This window comes from Festucalex cinctus, chromosome 7, assembly GCF_051991245.1.
Source record: "Festucalex cinctus isolate MCC-2025b chromosome 7, RoL_Fcin_1.0, whole genome shotgun sequence".
NCBI classification, from domain to species: domain Eukaryota; kingdom Metazoa; phylum Chordata; class Actinopteri; order Syngnathiformes; family Syngnathidae; genus Festucalex; species Festucalex cinctus.
This window is the reverse complement of record NC_135417.1, coordinates 10,946,858-10,970,557: the sequence shown is the minus strand read 5'-3', so window position 1 is coordinate 10,970,557 and position 23,700 is coordinate 10,946,858. Positions and strand designations below refer to the sequence as shown.

The window sequence follows — 23,700 nt, the reverse complement described above, 5'->3', positions numbered from 1 at the left end:
AATCCATCATTGGTGTAAATTCTAGTCACATGTGTCAGAAAGAGACAAGGGCCTCTCTTGTCATGTCTCGTACATAGGAAGAACAAACCGAGAATATGAACAGAGAATTAAAAAATGTGCGTGCGTGTCGGTCCAGCAATTCCATTCTCGCCGTGACTGTAAAATGAAGTCAGCGTCTTGTGCAAATGGGGAATGTGAAGGGAGACGATTGTTCTATTCATAGTATGCTATGAAACTAGTTTGGCCGAAAAGAAATTACGTCGTCGAATTCAAGCAGCCGTCACCACTATGCAGCAATTTTCGCAAATTGGATCTAATTGATATGATGGCGGAAAGCTAGTAATCCCACTAGCCCCTGAGGCCACGTGCATGATGAGATAGTTGTAAAAGTGACAACAGGCACAAGACGCAGACGTGTCCTTTTGCTGCCTCGGTCCCACTTGTTTGACACGCCCTACCCTAAAGGTGTACAGTCAGGACAACGCTTCGCTAGTAAATTAAAATTATTGTGGTAGGCAACTAGAATGTGACAAGATGAAAATCTTCTTGTTTGTTCTTTCTGCTTGGATATAGCATTTTCGATACAGAATTAAAATTAAGTCTCAGATTTTTGGTTTTCCACAAACATACATATTCTGATTTAAATGCATTTTTTCCCCTTAAAGGCAAAAGCAAATTACATTCAATTTAACATCACTCAATTAAAATGTTTTCTTACGGGTTAATATGTAACATCAAAACTGTCACTGAAAGTGCTGTGAATAAAAGGTACATAATTAATGTTGTCGGGACATAAACAAAATAATCTATTTCTGTTACAACGCCAGCCCAACACATAAAAACCTCCAACTTGCAGCATTTGTATCTGGGATGAAGAAATATTGCTCAGCCTTGGGAAGTGTATTCTCTATGCTGCTTCCACCACGCAAGTGGATCAATAAATCACTAAATCCCTGTATGAATAGGCACTTGTCTCTACAATTTATTTTCTGCACATCGTCTTTCTCTTCATGAATCAACATGAAAATGATTCTGCTACTGTTACCTGTTTTATAAGTCCCAATTTTGGGCTACCATGTTCTTTCCAGCAAACAGAGCAGAGATGCCGCAATGGGGCAGGGAAGCCAGGAAATTGCTTAAGGATTCACTTTTTTCAGACCAAGTATGAAGGACTTCACGATCACAATGTGTGGCAGTGACATCTCTACAATATTGACAACATTCTTACCTCGAAAGTATACACTAGTATGTCTGGTAAAGTAGTATCGGTGTCATAGTATCAGAGCATTTTTTTTCGACTTTGGGTATGGATACACTGCTTATTGTCTGACACTGCAAAATCGCCACACTAACACTCTGTTGGCCGCCACTGTTGCGTAAGCAGTACGTATCAGTGTGGATGCCCTATGAAGTACAGAAGCCGCTAAGAAAAAACTTAAATCGACCTGACCTAAAAAAAAAAAAAAAAAAAACTCAATCGATTGTATCAATTAATCAAGCAGCCTTACTTGCTGATAGAAAAACAAACAACCCTTTGGTATGTGTTTCTCTCACAGCCGCTCACTCACCTCGAAGCCATGCTTGTCTGACGGCACCCACACCAGACGCTTGGCCGCCCAGTCGGCCTGGCTGGCGGCGGTGAACGCGGGCGTGTTGGCGGTGGGGGAAGACGGAACCACCCCCGACGTGAGGAAGCGGGTGGCATCGTTGGCGCCGCCCCCTAATGGCCTGGCCATGATACTGCTGACACTGTGAGAAGGAGATGAAAGTCAATGATTGCAATCTGCTGGCCTAATAATATCACAAGCACACAACCTAAATTCTAGCATTTGTTCCATTTTATTGTATTAATTGACTTCCAACAGTTCATTTTGTACCGCTGTATTTGGCTGAATTAGCAACGGGATTGTATTTTTAACTGAATCAGATTTCAAATTCAGCTCACAGAGCACATTGGTCTGATGCCAGCCTTATTTCAAGGTATCGAGTACTCATGTAGAATGCGGATACCAGCCACTTAGTGTCAATTTTGAAAAGAAATTTTAGTTTAGTTTTAGTCTTTTGACTAAAATGAATTAAAGTTTTAGTCATAATTTAGTCATCTGGTTTTTAGTTTTAATCCAATTCTCATCAAGGAAAATAAAGAGCAAATTTTAGTGGACTAAATTGACAGCTCGTCGATATTTTTTTCCTTCAGCATACATTTCAACTTTCATACAAAAAATTATAACCCACCTATTTGTAGTTTAACATGCATGACACATTTAATACAACAATGTCTTTATTGTTTCAATGAAACATGTTAAACTGACAATAATACAACTTGGTTTTCACCTAAATAGAAAAAAAAATTGCTTGAGATAAATTTTACAGCTGCACAATGAATGTAAACATGTTTGAACATTAAATAAAATGCAGTGAACACTGAACAGTTTCTGAGTGGTTCTTTTCTCCAACCCGCATTTCGTTCCTTCTGATTGGATTGTGTGAATTTTCACCACTAAGTCGTTTTCATTTTCGTTTTAGTCATTGACGAAATTGTTAATTTTACTTACCGTTATAGTCTCAATGAATGGCTTCTATTTTAGTTTTCGTTTAATTTTCGTCTGAATTTTTTTTCCTGTGACGAACTTTATGACGAAAATTTTTCGTCGACAAAATTATCACTGCAGCCATTGGTACTTAAGGGGAAAAAAAGAAAAAAGAAAAATATGACACCTAATAAGGGTTACTTGCCAGTAGTTGGTGCTACTTACTGCAACTATTTGAGACACTGGTCTTCAAAATAAAGGTTTTTGTTTACAATTATGCTCATTTTGTTAAGTCAAGGTAGCGCCACGTATCCAACACATCCAATTTTTAACAGCCGACCATGGACACGTATCTGACTCGTGCCACTTGGGAGGACAAAAAAAAAACATTGGGGGAATTGTGTCACTTGAGCCGTGTCGTGTTAACCCAGCCAAAGCGAGCTGTACTAGTAGCGGGCAAAAAGCATCCAGGCCAACATGCGATGTGAGCGTGTACCAGTGATGCCCTAATTGGAAGACAGAACAAATCAAGGAGAAGGCAGGGTTGGCGGAACGGGTGAGTGAACTGACATGACAGCTGAGGAGGACGACGGGGGATGATGGAGAGTCGGAAGGGTAAAAGTTGCACGGCAGAGACGCAAGGCTGTAAAGCAAGTAAAAATAGACGTCATCATTTCTTTTACGAGCAGGCTCGCTCGGTGAAAGCAAAAAGTGCAGAGACAAAAGCGTTCTGGATCGTTATTTTGTGAAAGATGAGGCGACGGCGCAAACCGACGAGCGTGAAACGAGTGCGGAGGTACGACAGGAAGATTGGAAATGTGTTCTGACAACGTATAGTCGTTTTGTGAGAATCAGCCACTCGAAAACTTTCCAATGAGGCCACAAAGGATTGATAACACTTTATACGGGCTGGCTGCTGCGCTCTTTATACGACTCGTAGTCGTAATGATCATTTACCGCTTGGTCAACAACGTGCATCGATATGGATTTTGTTAGGGCGATGTGGATTCCATTATTTAGCAGAATAAAATTGTGATAACCGATTAATCGGCTGATTAAAGGATTCTTTCTGGTCCCTTAGTACATAAATGAAAATGTGAATTACAGGCAAAACATTTGACTGATTCCAATACTTTAGTATTCTTTTAGTATTGAAATCTACAACAGAGACAAAACTCGACAAAAAATGGTATTAAGCAGTAAAATGCACCCGTTTTTATCCATCTCGGGAGGCGGCCATTTTGTCACTTGCAGTCGACTGAAAATGACATTACGGTTGCTCAGGTAAACGAGTAATGACCAATCACGGTTCATTTCTTTTATGAAGCCGAGCCGTGATTGGTTGTTACCTAAGCCCCGAGATGTCATTTTCAGTTGACTGCAAGTGACAAAGTGACCATCTCACGATATGGATAAAAACGGGTGCATTTTGCTGCTTAAAGGCACAGTCTTCCATTTTCACTCAGGAAAATGCACTATATAAATAGAGGATTTTTACACATGAATTCCTTCTCAATTTGCACCTCTGGGTTTCTGTTAATGTGTGGTGGTGATTTTTTCCTAAAAAGGACAGAAAAATACGTGCCTGGGATTGAATGTTTGGATTCTTAAAAGACATAAAAATAAATCCCTGAGATTAAATGACGTTTTTTTTTTTTAATGGTAAAATAAAATCATACTCAAATAACCGACATTTCTTTGTGTGCACAAAATCCTATATTTTATTTATTTAGCAAGAGACTCAAAGAAATGCATACTTTTCGCTGATTAGCCGAGCGTGCTGATTAGAAATGCAAGCTATGGAACCGCCCTACAGTGTGTGTATGCTTGTGTGTGTGAACTATTAGGTGTCTCCGAGCCATGGCAGGTATGTCATCAGGCCTGATTCCTGCCGTGCGTGACGTGCGTCTTACTCAAGCTTCGTTTTCTTTTTTTTCTTTTTTTTTTCCCCTGCAGTGTTTGTTGATGACAGGGCAAAGAGTTTGTAACCCCGCCACTACCATACCTGTTACAATAAGACAGGGTGTGGAATAGACAATAGAGCCACCACCACCCAGCCAGCCAGTCTGTCAACGGGAATGAAACAAATTCGGGTTGTTGTTTTTAAAAATACTTATGTGGAAATAAGTACACAATATTAGATAATAGCTCATCACTGAGGAATTTTAGAAAGATTACAAATTAGACACGAACCATGGGAATTAACTGGGAATGGAGGGTAGCACCTGCATGTAATCTGGTAGAAAAAAATAAATAAAAAATGTCTTCCCCCAACTTTATTCAAGTTCCCTATTCAGAGCCCACATTTAGTTATGTAAATCCCTGGTTTATTCCATTTTATTCACAGGTAGTTTCCAACGACAAATGTTGCAAGGTGTACCTTTTATGAAACGTGCCTTCACTGTTTCTCAACTGCTTTTTTATTTTTTTATTTTTTTATCCTGTCTCAAGACAGAATTCAACAGTGTTACCACTTTGTTGTGACTGTCTGTCTGTTCTAGTCTGTGGCATATGTATTAAATGTTTTGGTATAGGATTAACGCAGTAAAAGACTGCCTGATTCATGGTAACAAATGATCCGTATGGTCAGTTTTGCTTCAAAAGTCCCCAACAAAGTGAAAACCATGTGACGGAATGCGGCCATTTCCATAAAGTTGTCATCATAAAACGCTTTGTTATGTGCAACCTCTTGTGAGCTCGGGCGAGCGTGGGAGATGTGGACTCATTTGTCCACAATTCTGTCTTGTTAGTCCTGTTCCTACACACACAACTGCACAGTCACATGGCGACGCTCATATAGACAAGCCAACAGCTTCCCCCCCATACAACATCCTAAACGCCGCAGCCCAACGACAACAACCTAAACAGAGGTCATCCACCATTGGGGGAGGGTACTTTGAGGGGGCACAATGTTGTTGCATTCAGATAGGAAAAGGAAATAAAAGTGACAGCATGACGGTTGCATGGTTAGAAGATCTGCCTCAACAGTTGTAGGTTCTGTGTTCGAATCCCATCTTGGGAAACAAAAATGGAATGATCGAAAACGAAGAACATGAAGTTAGGTCAGAAAGGAAGAATGAAGGAATAATAAATCAGGTGTGGAAAAAGAATGGAATGAAAGTAACCTCAGTCAATTGTCTTAATACATATTTTAAAATAAGCTTTTTTTAAGGGGGGAAGCAATTTACCTCATGTAGGCTAAAACATTACTTTTTTTTTTATCCAAGATAGCTAGCTTAGCTGAGAGAGTGACATAATGAGGGGAATTCAATTAAATTTTAATTGTTAAGGGATTGGAGCCGGACACGCCTTTCTCCTCTTGGCTAGTTTAAAGGTGCATGATGAGGCATTTTATCACCAAGGTAATGAAGCTATTATTATAATGACACACAGACAGACGGACAGACAGACAGCGCACCTCTGCGGCGGTGGTGGCGGGGGGGAACCATTGAAAACGTCCCCCACTCAAAACCACACCTCGGTAATCGATTGCAAGGATGATCAAGGACCACGGCCCTTTTTTCCCAACTGACATGTGGAAGCCAAAATGACATGCAGCTGTGCAATATTACATTTTGTGTCTCTCGTTATGAAACGTTGTAATAGCGCACCAATTCACAACGGTTGCAATGCGTAATGAAATGATCATAGTCAGCCGGTGGCTTTTCCCCTTGGTAAAAAAAAAAAAAAAAAAAGCTTTTCATGGTACGTCTTTGTTTAAAAAAAAAAAAAAAAAAAGGTAAAAATCCCCGTGAACGCCTCACCACCAACGTTCATTCTTACGCCACCGTATTGAGACTCAACTAGCGTTAGCCGGCTACAAGGCACAAATATGAGGCGTTCAAGGCTCCTCACACCGGCTTCTATTTTAACTTGAATTAAGACTCCAATTCAAAGCTCCTACCTTCAGCTTGAGTTCCAAAAGGTTAAATGTACACGGAGGACCTCCTTCAGGATGTTTCTTGGCTATTTTGGTCTGGGATAGGTGTGTAGCCTACCGCAGAGGCGTCTTTTATCATCGCAACGTTCAAGCCGAGTGGAGCCGCACTTACACCGCACACACACACACGCACACACACACGTCCTGCTCGGGAATAAAGTCGACGGAGAGAGAGGCAGCCGTAAGGGCAGAGCGGTAGGCTTCAACCTCAGAACCGCATTTCCTGTCCGAACGCCAATCAAAAGCCAAAGTTCGGGCCCAGTCGACGATACACACCAATGGGAAGCTACAAAGGGTGCCGTGAAGCCACCCTGACGACTCGGCGAGCGCCGTCCGCCCCTTGACTGGCAAGACACGGAAGCGATGACCAATAGCGTCAAAGCGACCAAGCCTCTGACCAATGACTAATAGGCGCGGGGCGGGGCTAAAGCGACAATCGATGCGCGAGATAGCCAACCGGAGGGCCGCAGCAGGTGCAAGTGCCTCTGGCAACAGTACGGAGATTTGCGCGCCCTTTGTTTCTAACGACGCTACTGCGGCGAAACCTGATACTGATCTGGGATCGGTTTGTTTATCTGCGTTGCAGTCGTATTGGGCGACAAGAACTGACTCGAGGTCCGTGATTTAGAACGTCCCACCCAAACCTAAGATTTTTTATTTATTTTTTTTAGGTATCCTTACTTTACTTAAGTATTTATTTTTTGATGAATTGTTACTACTATTCACTTAATTAGAACACATAGATGGACATTATACTCCTTACTATGTTTAAATGGACCATTTCGTAATCTTTGTAAACGAGTGGATGTGGAAAATGTGGAAGTCATTAGACTGTTTTGTGACATTGTAGCCATTTAAAGCCACATTTTTCCACAGCTACGTATGGAATGTTTGGTTGGTGTGCCTTTTAGTATTTTAGCAAAACATAATGGAAAATTTATTCATCCATCTCAGTGTCATTTGAGCACAACTCCCATTAATCCGAGCAACATTACTGTAAACTTCCACCATGTCCATTTTTTGGACCAACTTACCTGCTATGTATATCACATCCGGCAATCCTCTGATTCAAGCAGTTTACCTCACATAACATTTTATAATTTGTCACACATCAAACTGCTGCTGCAAAGAAGGCGGAAATCACCAATCAAGCCATTCAACTAAGAGCAAAGCTAAATTTTGTACTCAAGTACAATTCAGAATCTGTACTTTTTACTTTTACTTTGCAGATCTGGAGTTGAATGGTTCATCTGGAGAAAACATACAAATACTACATACAAAACTAATAAATTAAGCTACAGATGAGTCGGTTTCAGCTGTCAGTTGGAATAACTCAAAATAAGTTACTCAACCTTGATTTATTTGTTCTCACACAGTTTCGTGTCGAAGCCCCATATGCCAAAAGCAGCCCTAAATGTAATATGAAAATACATTTTTTTTTTTACCATCATACAAATTCACAAATATGCAAGTTTAAGGAATAAAATTCAGTCTAAATCAGGGGTGGGCAAAATATGGTCTGCTCCGTTTTTGACCCAAAAAATATCTTGCATATCTACAAATGACTTGGCCCATCTGTCCATTTAAAAAAAAAAAATAATGAGGCCCTTGAGCACAAGTTTGCCCACCCCTGATGTAAATACATATGGAAGAGGTGACATGATTAAAAAGTACACGCCACTATTTTTCTGCAATGTTGGAAAAAAAAAAAGTGCAAAAGTGATGGTGCTCTAAAGTTCAAGTTACATTTCACAGAAGTGAAGGCAGGCCCCATGACCCACTGTGCAGCCTATAAATAGAACTTGAAGGTGCATGACGTTTATGGGAATTGGGAAGACACAACAATTGACAACATTCAAACACGTAGGTTATAAAACCTTCCTAACTGCAGTAACTTTAGGACAGAGGCAAGAGCTTCATGACTGATATTAATCTTCCATGTATTCAATGTGAAAAGAACAGAAATAGAGTTTGTCCGTTCAACAGGTAACACCGAAAAGTGACGCTCATAACAACAGCTTTAGTAGTAATACAGTGCTCCTGCTCAAAATTTATAATTCACATATTTGCATTTTTTTTTCCATTCCATTTAACAATGCAAGAACAATCACAGGCATATATTCTTTATCCTATGCGAAAAACTATTAGAGCAAATTGTCTCCTTCTTTTGTATGTACATTTGCATTATACTGCTCTCTGGTGGCCAAGGTGTGTACATCACAACGAGCAGCATATGAATTAATCATGATGCACAAACTGTTGTAATTATCTGCATTCTATTTAATTATTATTAGATGTTTTATAAAGAACTGCTATAGAGTGTTATTTTCTTTATTAAAAAGAACATTATAAAAACTTTTTTTCGGCTCTTTGGGGTTTGGCATCTTTATTCATAAGACTACGTTGGAGTGAGTTGAGGAATTCCACGTTAGGTTAAGAAATGGTTTGCTGCCATCTTGTGGCATGTATAGACAATTACAACCCTCATTTGTGGGGCATCAATTAATCATGAATAGCGCACATTCACTTCATTGGTTTCTCTATTATTAACATAATAAATCCACATGAGCTCACATTCAAAAATCATTTCAAGAAACTAAAACGACTGCCGCAGCTCAATGGCCAGCTTCAGATGTGTCTCAAAGGCACCACCCCAATACAAATGGTAACAGTATGTGAAGGAAAATGGAGTATTTGTTTACATACAATATTTGGTTTAGCACATCGGTTCATCCTGCTCCAATCAAGGCAAACAATTCCACCTCATACCTCCTTCTTCAGAGTAGGAAAATATACTTTATACATACCAAGACACTTTCAGGGTTAATATTCTTACCCATCCCAAACTAACATTACACTTTTAAATTTACAGCACAGTGAATGAACCCGTTTTAATTAATGTAACATTCTATTATAATTTCTGTTATCCCTTCTGTAGTGTTTATAGCATTACAGGTTAACGTTGTTTCGTTATGTTTCAGTGTATTTTAATACGTTTAAATGTGTTTAACATGTGGGAGGGTTAAAACTAGAAAGTATGGTTTCTATTTCACGCAGATTTTCACCCAACATGTGCTAGTCTAGAACATATCACTGAAACTAACAGGGCTTCACTGTACAGTGAAAGAATGGAAATCAAAATAAAAGTCACATTCATGTCATCTTTCTGCATACTGTTTTAAAAAAAAAAAAAGAACAGCAGACAATAATTACATGGAAAAGCTTGAAACCGCTGCTAGTTCATCACAGTTTCTCCATGTAATTGATGTCGAATAATAACCAGCACATGCAACCATCTAAAAATATACTGTCTATACTTACCATATGAAAAATAATGATGATAAATCAGCACAATACTGAGATACATTCCTGAGGTGTACCTGTGAGGATACACTACCATTCACTGCATTCAAATTCGACGGAAACTCCCCCAGTGAGGTCCAGAGGAAATGCAGTTGCAAGTGACAGCCACCATGGGGTGCTGTTGTTTATCCCGTCCATGATGGCGGTGTGCTGCGGTGGTGATGGGCCAGGTTGGGATTTAGCAGACGCAATTTTTCAAAGATTTTTGAAAGATTGCCAGGACCAATCAGCCAACAATGTCACAGCGTGTGTGATTCATTCCAAACCTGCACCCTTGATTCTAGACTTTTTTCTCAGTTGTAGTGGAGGTGGCCCGACAGTCTCCTGTTTGATGCGGCAGGGCACTCGGGATCTGGGTCAGGAGAAATGAGCTGCAGAGCCACTTCGTTCTCATAGCAGAACGATGAGCGTGAGCTTTTGATGTACTTGAGCTCCGCAAGTTCTTTCGCGCTACACAAGGGCGTGTTTGGGATTTCGTATGTCCGATGGAAGAATGAGTAGTCCACCTGTAAAAAAACAAACAAACAAAAAACAGGAAACCGACGTTCGGCTTAGACATGTGGTCCGTAAAATATTTGTTAAAGGAGCAGTTCGGATTTTTGGACATGAATCTCTTCATCCTCACCTCCAGTGTGTGCGATCATCACTGACTTACCCCTGACAGCTTCTGTGACAGGAATTCTGGTTCGGTGTTGGTCGAGAGGACAGTAGTCCGGCAAGTTGACTTGGGTCAAGGAAATAAAGCGTTTATCTTCTAAAAACAATTAGTGTTCAAAAGAGTGCTACATTTGCATCATTAAACTCCTTTTCTGAAAAAGTCAGACGCCATTACCGCCGGGCACTATTTTTCTGTTCGTATAACTGCGCGTCGCCCTGTAGACAGCTGATCCTTCCGCCTTCGAAAAGGCAAACAACTTGTGGATTAGTGCGCGTCTATCAGCTGTATACGGGGCGCCGCACAGTGATACGATGAACAGAAAAATAGTGCCCAGCGGTAATAGTGTCTGACTTTTTTTTTTCAGAAAATGAGTTTAGTGATGCAAATGTATCACTCTTTTGAACACTAATTGTTTTTAGAAGATAAACGCTTTATTTCTGTGACCCAAGTCAACTTGCCGGACTACTGTCCTCTTGACCAACACCGGACCAGTACTTGTGTCACAGAACGCTGTTAGGGGTAAGTCAGTGATGATCGCACACACTGGAGGTGAGGGTGAAATAGAGATTCATGTCAAAAAAGCCGAACTGTTCCTTCAAATGAAGTTTTTGACACGTTTTGTTTGCTTCAATTCAATGGACACTGTGCTCCGCCTTCTGGTGTGCACGCCTTGGCCACCTGGGGGCAGTATATTACAGACAGAAACACTCGTGAAGAAGAGTTTCACAACTGTGTCGGTAGCCTCCAGTACTAGTTGCAGTTGTTATGGATCAGGATGGCCCACAAATAGTAATAGTAATGACTCACATTATAAATACATTACAACAACAACAAAAAGACCCCCCCCCAAAAAAAAAAATATATATATATATCAATGAACAGGTCTTGTGGTCCTTACCTCATAGCAGTCCTTCTTCACAAAGAGCACAGGTTCAAAACGAAAGCCCCACTGGATCTCCGAAGCCAGATATGAGCTGCGGCATTGCGTGGTCATCGCCGTGGCCTCCACCATGCCCTCCAGTATGACCACCACCTCCAGCTCGGTGTCGCTTTCCAAGCTCTTGCGGTCCATCTCGAAGAAAGGCGACTCGTCGTTGATCTCGTGGACAATTGTGACCGGCGAGACCAAGAAGATCCGGTCGGTGCCGGTGTCAAATCCAACATTGATGTCCAAGTTGTCCAGTGGAAGGAACTCTCCTTCTGGTGTCACTCTTGACTGTTGTCAAGTCGGGAATAGAAAAAACATAGTGGGTAATTTATTAAAATGTTGTATTCAATTGGTAAAAAGATGTTGTTGTTTTTTTCTGGGTGTGGCTAAAACAGGGCCAAATGAGAATTGAGTGGATCTATTGCCGCCAACGTTTGAAATAATGTCACTTTTATTTTCACTAATCAAATACTGTGAAGTCTTATCACTGATCCAACACTTGCTAGTGCAGTGCTTCTCAAATAGTGGGGCCGGCCCCCCCAGGGGGGCACGAGACTCCATCAAGGGGAACATGCTTTTTTATTTTTTTATTTTGATTTTATTTTTATTTTTTACTGTCCTAGAATAAAGTGCAATTGCAGCTCCACCACATTAGGGGGCAGTGGTGCTTTCATTATTGGCAGAGTGTGCGCAGGGAGCATCGGTGGTGTAGGGGTTTTGTTTGCACTGAGCATGCGAGCTTGCACACAGCAAAAAAAAAAAAAAAAAATATCAGCCCAAATTATTTTACATTTTTGTTTTGCAGGTTAAAGGTTTTGTTTGTTTGTTTGTTTGTTTGTTTGTTTTTTAATATTGTGCTCCTGAGTTCATGTTGGTGATCAGTTTGAATGCATTATTATTTATTAATTTTATGTAATTTTATTTTATTATTTTATTTTATTTTTTTCCGTATCATATGGTTTGACATGGTCAGTCAAAAAATTTTTTATAGTTTAATTAAGGATTTAATTTTATTTTTGAATTTCAGATGCACTTTAAATGTTTTCTGTTACAGTTAATAAAGCTATTCTTTGTTGTAAGTTGGTCCGTAGAGGTGTGCTTATAACAATTTTATAGGCAAATGATACTATTTATAGTCGCGGGGGGGGGGGGGGGGTGTTTTCTTCTTACTAGGGGGGCATGACAGAAAATAATTGAGAAGCACTGTGCTAGTGAATGATATCCACTCACCGTATTTACAATTGTATTTATTCTTTTTATTCTAAAAAATATAATCCCATCTGCCCTTTTCCCCTTTGCTGCGCTATCAAGAGAGACCGTATTTACTAAAGCTCACAGATTTTCCCCCTGAGGATAAATTTGACAGCAACCCAACTCGCACGCAACACTTCTCGCGGCGACTTAGTTAAGTTTAAAAGGAGTCAGTACAACAACGCTGATATACTTTACACGGAGTAAAACGAGATGACAAAGGACAATGGTAAAGGAAGAGTGGGCGAGTTAATCCATGGTAAATCTTCCTAACCCGCGGAGGGAGAATAAAACAAGCTCTCATTAACTCCAGACCTACGGAATACAGGCCAGATGGTCTCGGCACTCGTTTGTCTTGCTCTCTCTCTCTTTTTTATCTCTGCTGCAATCACTCACAGCAGCATCTAAGGTGTTGATACTGTCTTGGTCTTTTCCATTGGCATTGCAGTTCTCAATCTGTCATTTTAAGACAGAGAATATAAAAATAGTTTTTCTTCAAATTGTGACCAAGTTTCTCTGTGAAAAAATGGACAAACTTCTGATCCCATTTTAAGTATTGCTAGCCAAAACAGCAGCACCTGAGGAGGTAATAGTCTCTCAGAGAAACTGGAAATATATTGTAAAAGAGTTTTTTTGACTACTATTAAACATGATCATTGTGAAACAGCATCTTTAAAGAAGATAAACATTCCATTAGCTCGCTCCACAATGTGCTTTTTTGACGCCATCAAAATCTCATCTCTGCGCTTTTCTGTTGACAGGGCAAAATGTTGTTTGTTCATCTGTGTTTGAAATGCCGTTTTTTTGTTGGCATTTGACCTTGTGCACCATCACAGGTCAAAATGTCCTAGAAATTAGGGGTGGGCAATTAATTGAAATTCCATTTCAATTACATGTATTAAACTCCAAGATTGCAAAATTGGCATAATTGTGAACAAAAATAAAAGAATATTACTACTAATTTTGAGTTCTTTAAATGTATATATTTCTACCTTTTTTTTATTTTTATATAACTAATTTAATAAATATTGTTTGGTCCAAAAGAAACGTGCATAATTATAGTGTTTCAAAGAAATGTATTTGTTTTAATATATATATATATTTTTTTACATGTAACTCATTCACTGCCTTTAATGGAAAAAGACGTCAAATGATCCAATGCATTTTTGCTGGGCTGGCAGTGAATGTGTTAAACATTTTCTTGCTTTGTACCAAAAAACATATAATCGCCCTAATCGTGATTTAAATTATTACCAAATTAATCGTCATTTATATTTTCTTCATAATTGACCATCCCTATTAGAAAATGAGAAGTTCCTGCTTATATCCCATATAGTCTAATTTAGTGTTACAATTTGACTGTATTTCCTAACTTTTAATATTGTTTATAAATGCCAAATGGCGAGTTTAATTAATGATTTCACACCAATTAAGCAGTAGTGCGCATATTTGTTCCTGTCAGTTTGTGCTGGTGTGTTATTTAGGCTAAAATAATAGATTAACCAAGTTATGAGCCTCATATGATTGTGGTTTGTTTGTGATCAATAATTTTAGTTCTTAAATAAAGTCACTTATGTAACATGGGTTCAGAATTGCGTACATGCTAGGTGCGCGGTGTTGTCTCGCTGTTTTAGTACATTGCTGCCATCTTGTGGCATCCTACACAATTACAAAAACCTTTTTAATCCCCCGCGAATACCAGGAGAACATCGTACATTCATTGATGCCCCGCCACTCACCTTTAACAGCTGCGCTCGGACGTGAGCCTCGACCAGGTGACTCTTGCGCAGGTTTCCGACTCTCCACATCATGCACAGTTTGCCATCCCTGAGGGCCACCACGGCGGTTTCAGAGAAGACCAGCGTCTCGTTGCGCTTCTTGGGCTTGGCGATCTTTGCCATGACTGCCCCGATGATGAAGGCGTCAATGATGCAGCCCACGATGCACTGCAAAACGACCGCCGCCACCGCCAGGGGACATTCTTCGGTCACGCTTCGGAACCCGTAACCGATGGACGTCTGCGTCTCCAACGAGAAGAGAAAGGCCGCCATGAAGCTGTTGACTTGGAGGAAGCAAGGCTCCTCCGCCGCCGCCGCCGCCGTTGCCTCTCCTCCAGGACCGGCCCCTCCTGGCGCCGAGTTGCCGGCGATGGGGACGAGGCGAACGGCGAGGTCCCCGTGCGCGGAAGCGATGAGCCAGAAGGCGAATCCAAAGAGCAGCCAGGAGAGAAGAAAGGAGAGAGTGAAGATGACCAGCATCCAGCGCCAGCGGATGTCCACGCAGGTGGTGAAGAGGTCACTGAGATACCGCTGGCCCCTCTCGCTCATGTTGACAAAGGTAACGTTGCAGCGTCCGTCCTTGCCCACAAAGCGCTTTCGGGGCCGGCGGCCTGCACGCTTGGTGCGCCAGCGCTTCGTGGTGGAGGGGGAAGAACGGGAGTCCTGGTCCGAGCTGGACCGGCCTTCCCCTCTTCCTCCTACACTACTTCCTCTTCCCCTCCTCAGGTCTGAGCACATCGCTCCCGTTCTCTCCCCGCCTTCCCCTCCCGCCGACTCTCCTGCGGCGCTCTGCCTCCGTGCGTCGCGCTCGAGAGGCAGGGCGACGCCGTTGACGGCGCGGGTCGGGGAAGGGCCGCTCGGGGTTCCGGAACCGGTCGGGCTCCCGCCGTCTGCCGCGCTCTGCGCCAGCCTCATGACCTCCTCCTCCTCTACCGGCCCATCCACCACAGCACTGAAGCGCCGTTTCACACGCGCCGCGCCCATCGCGCACTCTCGAGTCTGACGTTTGGTCAATGCGGCACAGTCAAGTTGTGCGATCTGGTCACGATAGTGTCAGTCAAGAACAAAATAATCGGAATCCATACTGGCCAATGGTGATAGGAGAAATCCCTTCAAAGTCATTGGTGAGTTACATGTTGCGGGTGTCCTTTCCAAGAACGAGCTTTTCATTGATGGATCTCACAGTTTCATCAAGTACATCCACAGGTGTGTCCATGGAAAAACACTGTCCATACATTGAAGCAAACTAAAAACAATAACGGTCGTGGTACATCAGCATATATCTGTTGGCAAGGATTAACTCTTTGACCGCCAAAAACGTTTAATCACGATTAAAAAAATCATGACGTATGCCGCCATAAACAATAAATTACGTCAACTATGTTTTTTTATTTTTATTTTTTTTAATTAATGGGCAGTGCAGCATCTGAGTGCAGCGCTGCCTGGTCAATGGGTTGTGGAGTCAAAAACACTCACTAACTATGACCACCAGATGGCAGCATTGTATCCCTTCAATGGGCTGGCCCGTGTATCAAATTACAAAGAAACATAACGAAATGTGATGAAATAGAACGTTTTCAAGGATGACGTGTGGGAGTAAAAGAGTTAATTGGCGAGGAGTGCAAGGCTGGATTGACTTTAACAGGCATGGAAGAAAAAAAAAACATGCAGGGTTTGCTCAGTTTAAAGAAATACGAGAGAAGACAATCTCAGGCACCAATTGACGAAAGCTGGTAAACACTGGGAGCAGGTGCAAACGCCGGACACGGAAATAATGAGGGCGATATGGTCGAATGACATGTCAACATGCAGTTGAAAAGAGCAAAACGTGCAGTTTCTTACGATACAGTTCTTCGCGGTCTCATAACCGCTTGGTTTTGGTGTAACAAAAGAAAAAAACAGTACATTGAAAAGATTAAATACCCAAATCATGTTAATAAATGAACTAATTGATCTGTTTCAGCTCATGTAAATGCTTCTAGAAGTCAAGAACGATGTCACATATAGAAGATGTTTGATAGCCATTTTGTTCTATCATGTTACAACTTTAACAACTTCCCATTTTGCCTTTAAATTGTCCCCATATCTGCTTGACTACCATGATGAATATACTGAAGATAAATATGAAATTATACAAGAAATCAAGTGAAACACACGCATGCATCTATACCCGACCAGACATACCTCATTTACAGCACACCATCAAATATCGCCTATCAGATACAAATGGAAGAAAATAACACAGAGCAATTACTTTGCACTTTGGTCTGGAGTTAACCATATTAGTTGGATGATTTATGGAATGGCAAATGGGAACGTGCACAGGTCACCTGAAGACGTCTTTACGTTTCTGGGAATTAACTCAAGAAGATAGTTTTAAGGTTTGGATCTTTAGGGATTAAGTGAGAAGTTGAGTCTTCACTTCAGATTTCCACTTCCATCACAAAAAGGCCAAACAAACGTTCTGGGAAAGAGGAGAAAAATTGGAAACACGTTAAAAAAATAAATAAGCACAAACACAAAACATATTTAGAGTTAGCAATTACCTTTCATAGTCATTTCTGAATCCTGATAAGTGTTTAGACTTTGCAACATGAAATCCTTTGGACAAAACCAAACTTCCTTAATAGAAGCTAACTGATGTAATTGCATATTTACACAATCATCCATGCGATTCCTGCTTTGTACCGCAACAAATGAAAATGAGGAAAAAGATCCCTCCTGAAATGGGAAGTGTCATATGGGTTCATCTTTGTCGGTTTCTCTTCTGACACATGTTCAGTCAAAGCAATGAGCTTGCTCACATCAGGCAAAAACATGCAGCAGAGAAAACAACGCCAAATTTGCATTTGATTTCCTCTGCTGGGTGGTTTGAAGGTTGTCTGTTTTCTTTCAGTTTTACACCTTGTCTAGCACACCGCCAAGCCTAAAAAGACAAGAGAAACAGAATGATAAAGACAGTTAGCCATGTTGCATAGTCTTCTTAAAGTAAATAAATATTTCAGTAGTAGCTAAGCCCGCTACAATATATCAATCAAACAAAGATTTCAAACAATAAAATGATGCGAGACTTTGACGTAATCGGGCATAGCGCCTAAGCATCTGGGAGAATGGTTAATGACATTGAGCAAAAGCTTGAAACATTCTAATATACAAGTACCATCTCTAAGCCCATAGGACATTAGTAGCGTCAGTAAAATTCATATCCAAATGACTTATGACTCATTGGTTGGACCGAACATTCACTCCACAGCATTTTACCGTAAATGTTCATTGCAAAAACAGATGATCAGACGCCTACCATACCATGACTGCAATCCTTTGTTTTGATCTGTCTGGACGCTATTTTTTTTTTTTTAACTTATTTTACAGTCAGCCCGATTTGCAAGAACATCCCACAGGTCGTCTTTGAGCTTAGAAGAGATTCAAATAAAATCATAAAAATCGCCACAATGTGAATATCTGAACACGTACAATGAAATGTAAACGCAGATCTTCAAGAAGATCCACACGATGAAACCCAAAGACCCGCCTCTTTCCCCACAATAAGCCAATCACAGTGCTCATTCACCCCAAGCACTAAAACGTGAAATACAAACATAGCTCTAAATTTATGATGCCTATTTGCAACTAAGTCAGCATTTCTTTGCTTTATTAATTAAAAGTCCAAAGCAGCAAGTCCTGACCTTGCTGCACTGTACTTGACCCCAATACTGGTCTGCTATCTCCATTACCCCCCCCCCCGAGTGTCACTGGACAACTGACGACAGAGCTAGAGGAGGTGATCGGGGAGTGTGAGAGTGGCGCATGATGCCCGTCCTAAAAGTGACTGGTGAAGGCTGACAGATGTGATGATGACATGCTAAGCCTGCTACAAAAAAAAAGTGTAGCACAAACACTTGCTGGTGTGAGACAGACTGCGTAATTTTTTGTTTTCAATAAATCATGTGTTGAATGCGTTGAATAACTCAAATCCAATTAATCAGGGAGAAAGAGAGAGAATGTCCAAAATGTGGGATAATTTCACACTTGAAAAGAAATATAAAACGCAATGTTTCTACTACGAAACAAAACTGTCTCACACAACAGCACGGCTATGGTTATAGACATAGTTAGCTAATTAAATAAAGTTTAACACCGCAAGTTAAACCTGTAATAACCCCACATGTGATGAAGGGTAAATACAGCCACCGGTGCACTCAATTGCTTTACTGAACAACCAGCAACTAAATAAACACATGATAAACATTCATCACAATGGCCGCAATTGACGCTCAGACTGGCTAACCATTAGCCGTTGAAGGCTAGTCGCTAAAGTTAGCTCTCATTTCAACAACCAATTCTACTTTTATTAGACGTGATCCACGTCTCTCGCCAATCAAGTCAAGTCACGTTTATTTATATAGCCCTTAATCACAAAAAAAGGTCTCAAAGGGCTTCGCATGCCCACAGTTGGCATCTTTTAAAAGATGCATACTCAGTCACAGATTGTTATTTAATAACGCTAAGTCAATTTGTATTCGATTACAGCACTCGATGAGTTGATGCAATAAACGAAAGAATAATTGATTCTCAAAATATTCAAAAGTTGCAGTTCTACAAGATTTTGTGCAGATGATTGATGATAAAAAAATAAAAATAAAAAAAAGTTAAAGGGATACTTCACTTATTTAGCCCATTATACTAATAAAAAGTTCATATTTTATCTGTAATTAATTTGATACTTTCCTTATATTTCACGTACAAGTAGTACCTTTAAAAACACATTTTGCAACTTGCTGTCGACTGAAAATGACATCACAAGGGCTCAGGTAACCAATCACAGCTCACCTGTTTTCTAGGTTTGGTCATGTGGCATTCACAAGCTGAGCTGTGATTGGTTACCTGAGCCCTTGTGATGTCATTTTCAGTCGACAGCAAGTAGCAAAATGTGTTTTTAAAGGTAATTGTACATGAAAAATAATGAAAATATCAAATTATAGGCAAAATATTCATGTTTGAAGTAATGTTTAAATAAGTAAAGTATCCCTTTAATTTTTGGGACCCAAGTCTGACTGATGCAAGCAGGTCAAAATGTGATTACTAAAGTCATTAATTAAATGAAGAATTATGCCTACTTCAGAGTAGCATAACAATGCAGGTGTGGGATTTAGCTAGTACATAATGTTTTAGTATGAAATGTTTGTATTGTAATTTGTTTTTTCTTGTTTTTGTTTTTTTGGTACTGCATGTTAACGTATTCACTCGCAGCCATTTTCACTCCCTTTGCTCCCGGCTGTTTCACTGGATTTGGACTAATTTTGCAAGTTCCACAGAATATTGTGTTCTATTGCTGTAACAACATGGAACCTTACCAAAAGAAGGACCTGAATCTCTTTTTTCCTCAGGTTAAACAAACAAACAAACTATTATTTGTATCTGTTTCCGTTTTGCAGCAATAAGCATGAGAATATATCTAAGTTTCATAATTATTCACAAAGCTGTTGAAAACAAAAAGAGCTTGCCGCAAATAGCCCTGGCTGATCTCTTATACTCTGCTGCAATCTGCTGGCTGTTTTTTTTTGTAATAACTACCATTGCTTTTAAGCCACCTCTTCATGTCAGAAGCTGTATCAAAGCCTTGTGTATGGTCTTGCATAAAATAAATCAATAAATAAAATGAAAAAAAAAAACGTGTAAATACGTTTTTGGGAGTGAAGGAGAAAGTATTAAAAACGCATTTACACGTTTTTCGGTCTGAATGAGTTAAAAAAAAAACTTAAATTAATTAATCAATCAAGACAGCACTTTGACATCTTACACTTTTTTCTGTTTTATGCTGGATCAGAATAACCCATTTTTTGGGCCAATGAGCCCCCTCTCTCACTATAAATGCTCTCCCGTACCACCTTTTGTGCCTTCAAATCCCCCACCCAGATTATCAGATATTATCCAGGTGTTATGTGGACAGATTACAATTGCTGGGGATTGATATGATTTTCGTGTGAGTGACTGTATTCTCACTGTTCACGCACACACAATGCTTTCTGATTTTGGCACTTATATTTTTTCCACATGGTATTACGTTTGATGCTTTTAGTAGGTGTGGACTCGTCAATAATGTCCATACAATGTTACAACATCAAACCAAAGCGACCCACGACAATGCAAATATGCACACATCGATACTTTGCTATTGATCGGTGGTAGTTAGAAACCAGGGCACCGATTAGACCTCTCTGTCGTCACAGAGCTCTCGTTACTCGCACCTGTTTACTTTGTAGCGCTTGTATAGAATTTGAATGAGCGTCACAAACGATTTTTTTGGACATTACTTTAAAATGTAGCACATGTAAGAGAGGCAAACGCATTTAAAACATATACATTTTTTAAAATACAATTTAGTGTCCCTTTGCTTTGAGCCAGTCTGATCAATAAGAGTGCTAGCGTAATGCTGTTCCATTCCCCAGGAACATTTTCTAATAGAGTTTGCATTGGGTAAAACAATGTGATCTCCGAACCCCACACACACGCACTCTTATTTGGTAGGGATGTAACGATAAGGGCAATATCGTGATATTGTGATATTAAAACGGCCACAATATCGTCGGCGTCATGTTCACAATATTCAAAAGGAACACATCTGTTGAAAAAGTCAGGTTGATTTCCATTTGTGCAGTTCTAGCACCCTCTAGTGGCTAGTTTGTTAGTACAATTTAATTTTCATGAGGGATGTTTTGGCCTTCGATGTTTAAAATCTATGCTAATCGTCAGATGAAGGGGAACCGAATTTGCTTGTGAAGCAATCAATGTGTGCCTCAATATTGTTATTAGAGATTGGAGGTGGTTTATATGCATTGCTGTTATGTACAAAAGCACAATATTGTGTTTTTTTTAGTATGAGCTCTTTTTTTTTTTTTTACCATATGGTGATCTTTTTTAAATATCACCAACCCCCCCACAATATCGTGATGATTATCGTATCGTGACCTTCATATTGTGATAATATTGTATCGTGATGTTTGGATATTGTTACATCCCTATTATTTAGTGGCCGATAACAAGCATATGCGTGCACTTATCTTGGCAGCCAGCCTCATTCCGTCTAATTGAAACTCCTCCGCAACCAGCCCCCCCCCCCCCCAAGTCAGCCGCGTGCGAAAATGGAGGTCATCGTGTGGCGACGACTAAATGTTAATCTGGGTGGGATCTAAGATGCTGCAGGCTTCTAATTAAGAAAATAGTCGGAACTCAACATTAAATAATCACCACCGCCTGTTTGCCTTCTATTTTATGGTACAGTGGAATATCCAAAGTTGACCACAATCTGGCGATTTGGGAGTGGGGTGGGGTGTGGGGGTCTCACAGATGTGCACTGTTTGCACTAACAACATGGCTGTGAGCAAAGAGGGGCAAGTTTAAGAGACCAGCCAGTGTTGTCAATTTTTTAGAATATTTCTAGTGACTATTTAAAAAAAAAAAGTAACATTAATTGTCATTAAGAAACAGATTTGAGTAGATTTATTTTTGCATTGTTTTCTGCATGACTAGAAAGAAGCCAGGTGGAAGGCAATCACCATTTTTTTTTTTTTAAATCAAAACAACCATTTTTTTGCATTGTTTTGGACATAAAATAGTTTGGACAAAAAAAAAATAATCCAGAAATTAGTATCCTTCTTTTTTGTTTGTTTTTTAAAGGGATACTTTACTTATTTAGCCATTTTTTGCAGTCAAACAATAAATAATAATATTTTGACTATAATAAATTTGATATTTTCATTATTTTTCATGTACAATTAGTACCTTTAAAAATGCATTTTGCAACTTGCTGTCGACTAAAAATGACATCACAGCTCAGCTTGTGAATGTCACATGACCAAACCTAGAAAACAGGTGAGCTGTGATTGGTTACCTGAGCCCTGTGATGTCACTTTCAGTCGACAGCAATTTGCAGAATGTGTTTTTAAATGTACTAATTCTACGTGAAAAATAATGAAAGTGTCAAATTAATTATAGACAAAATATTAACTTTTTATTGCTATAATGGGCTAAATAAGTGAAGTATCTCTTTAAAATACCAAAATTGGGTTATATATATTTTTTTTTATCCAGCAGTTTTATGACTGTATTGTCCATGACAAGTTATTTGATTAAAACAAAAACAAATAAAAGAGTCATTTTAATAATCATACATTTTCATATCATATTGAACATTTAGCATGTTCCGGAAATTGCTGTCCACCCTGTCATTATAAGGTAACTCCCTCTTTAAGAAAAGCTCTTTTGCTTTCAGTGACATTACGACCATCATTTTGTCTTTCTTCAATGGAGGTTGAAACAGTGACGAGTTTTTGGGGCGCTAATTTTCATCATGTTAAATGTGTAGTTGGATGCTGTCAAACTTAGTATGTCCACTCTGTCATATAGTGAAATCTCAATTGACATTTCAGGAATTCAAAATATTATTATTTTTTAAACAGTCCAACTGAATCATGTTGCTTGAAGGTCCACCATGTTCTCATTAAATTAAAACATAACCCAAGGAAGTCCACATTGTCATTGTCCACCAAGTCAACACGCTCAAAGATATTGTTGTTTGCATGCACACTGTCTGCTTTATTAAGTCTGTGAGCTTGATCAAATATGTGTTTCTCACAGCATATCATCGATAAATATACATACACTGAAGATGAAGTTCAATGGAAAAGCTTGGATTGTTTTTGGGTGAAATAGTAAAGTCTCAAAGGCACCTTATGCCTGCATTGACTACATCCAATGCTGGCATGCTACAAGCTATATTACAATGGTCAGTTCTAACCAACAACCACCTGAATTCATGAATTAATTTTTCTTATTGTTAAAAGCAACTTCAGTTTGAAAAGAAAGTCCATAGTGACTTCAATAAAGCCAACTTCTTCACTTTTGAAATGACAATTTCTTTCATAGCAAGCTAACAAACCAACAAGCAATTACCATTAAAGACTCAAAATGGCAATTTTCCGACTTCATAAAAGTATATTCTGACATCCCTTTTAAGTAATGAAGATGAACTTCCACTCACCGAACGTCTCCTTTGGCGACTTCATATCATAATCTTTGCCAACTTGAAGAGAGTTTGAAGAAAGGGGATGAATTTTGATAGGAGCTTGCTCGAGCTGTGTGCCCGCGTCAACTGTCGTCGTGACCGCGCGTGCGCGCTCCCGGGAGGCTGTTCTGTCCCCGGGGGGCGTGCGCACGCACGCCGCTGCCCCTGACCTTGTCACACAATCCCC

The 23,700-nt window shown here is 39.9% G+C and overlaps 2 protein-coding genes and 1 long non-coding RNA gene across 9 annotated transcripts in view; 1 reads left to right on the top strand and 2 right to left on the bottom strand.

Moving 5' to 3' along the window:
- The window catches only part of LOC144021882 (uncharacterized), a 53,261-nt gene extending 50,914 nt beyond the window's left edge, over positions 1–2,347 (top strand). Inside the window, exon 17 of the long non-coding RNA XR_013284208.1 lies at positions 1,557–2,347. This is a non-coding gene — a long non-coding RNA (uncharacterized LOC144021882). The remainder of the gene's footprint in view (positions 1–1,556) is intronic.
- LOC144021878 (uncharacterized) overlaps positions 1–6,766 on the bottom strand; it is a 35,027-nt gene extending 28,261 nt beyond the window's left edge. For 5 of the 7 annotated variants that reach the window (XM_077526102.1, XM_077526104.1, XM_077526103.1 and 2 more), the window contains exons 1-2: positions 6,436–6,765; positions 1,569–1,749 (exon numbers count right to left, since the gene is read on the bottom strand). In XM_077526102.1, coding sequence (XP_077382228.1) covers positions 1,569–1,736 — 168 coding nt within the window. In that variant the 5' untranslated portion in view covers positions 1,737–1,749; positions 6,436–6,765. Of the gene's footprint in view, positions 1–1,568; positions 1,750–6,435 lie in introns of all 7 variants that reach the window. The other 2 variants (XM_077526100.1, XM_077526101.1) reach the window with 1 other exon arrangement.
- A 1,011-nt stretch (positions 6,767–7,777) lies between these two features.
- Positions 7,778–23,609, bottom strand: kcnj14 (potassium inwardly rectifying channel subfamily J member 14). Its single transcript, XM_077526110.1, has 7 exons — positions 23,490–23,609; positions 16,996–17,375; positions 16,780–16,913; positions 16,634–16,662; positions 14,411–16,319; positions 11,391–11,708; positions 7,778–10,340 (listed from the first exon to the last, which is right to left on the bottom strand). Exons 5-7 carry the CDS (start codon positions 15,431–15,433, stop codon positions 10,128–10,130), a joined length of 1,554 nt encoding a protein of 517 aa, XP_077382236.1. The 5' UTR covers positions 15,434–16,319; positions 16,634–16,662; positions 16,780–16,913; positions 16,996–17,375; positions 23,490–23,609; the 3' UTR covers positions 7,778–10,127.
- Positions 23,610–23,700: the final 91 nt, after the last annotated feature.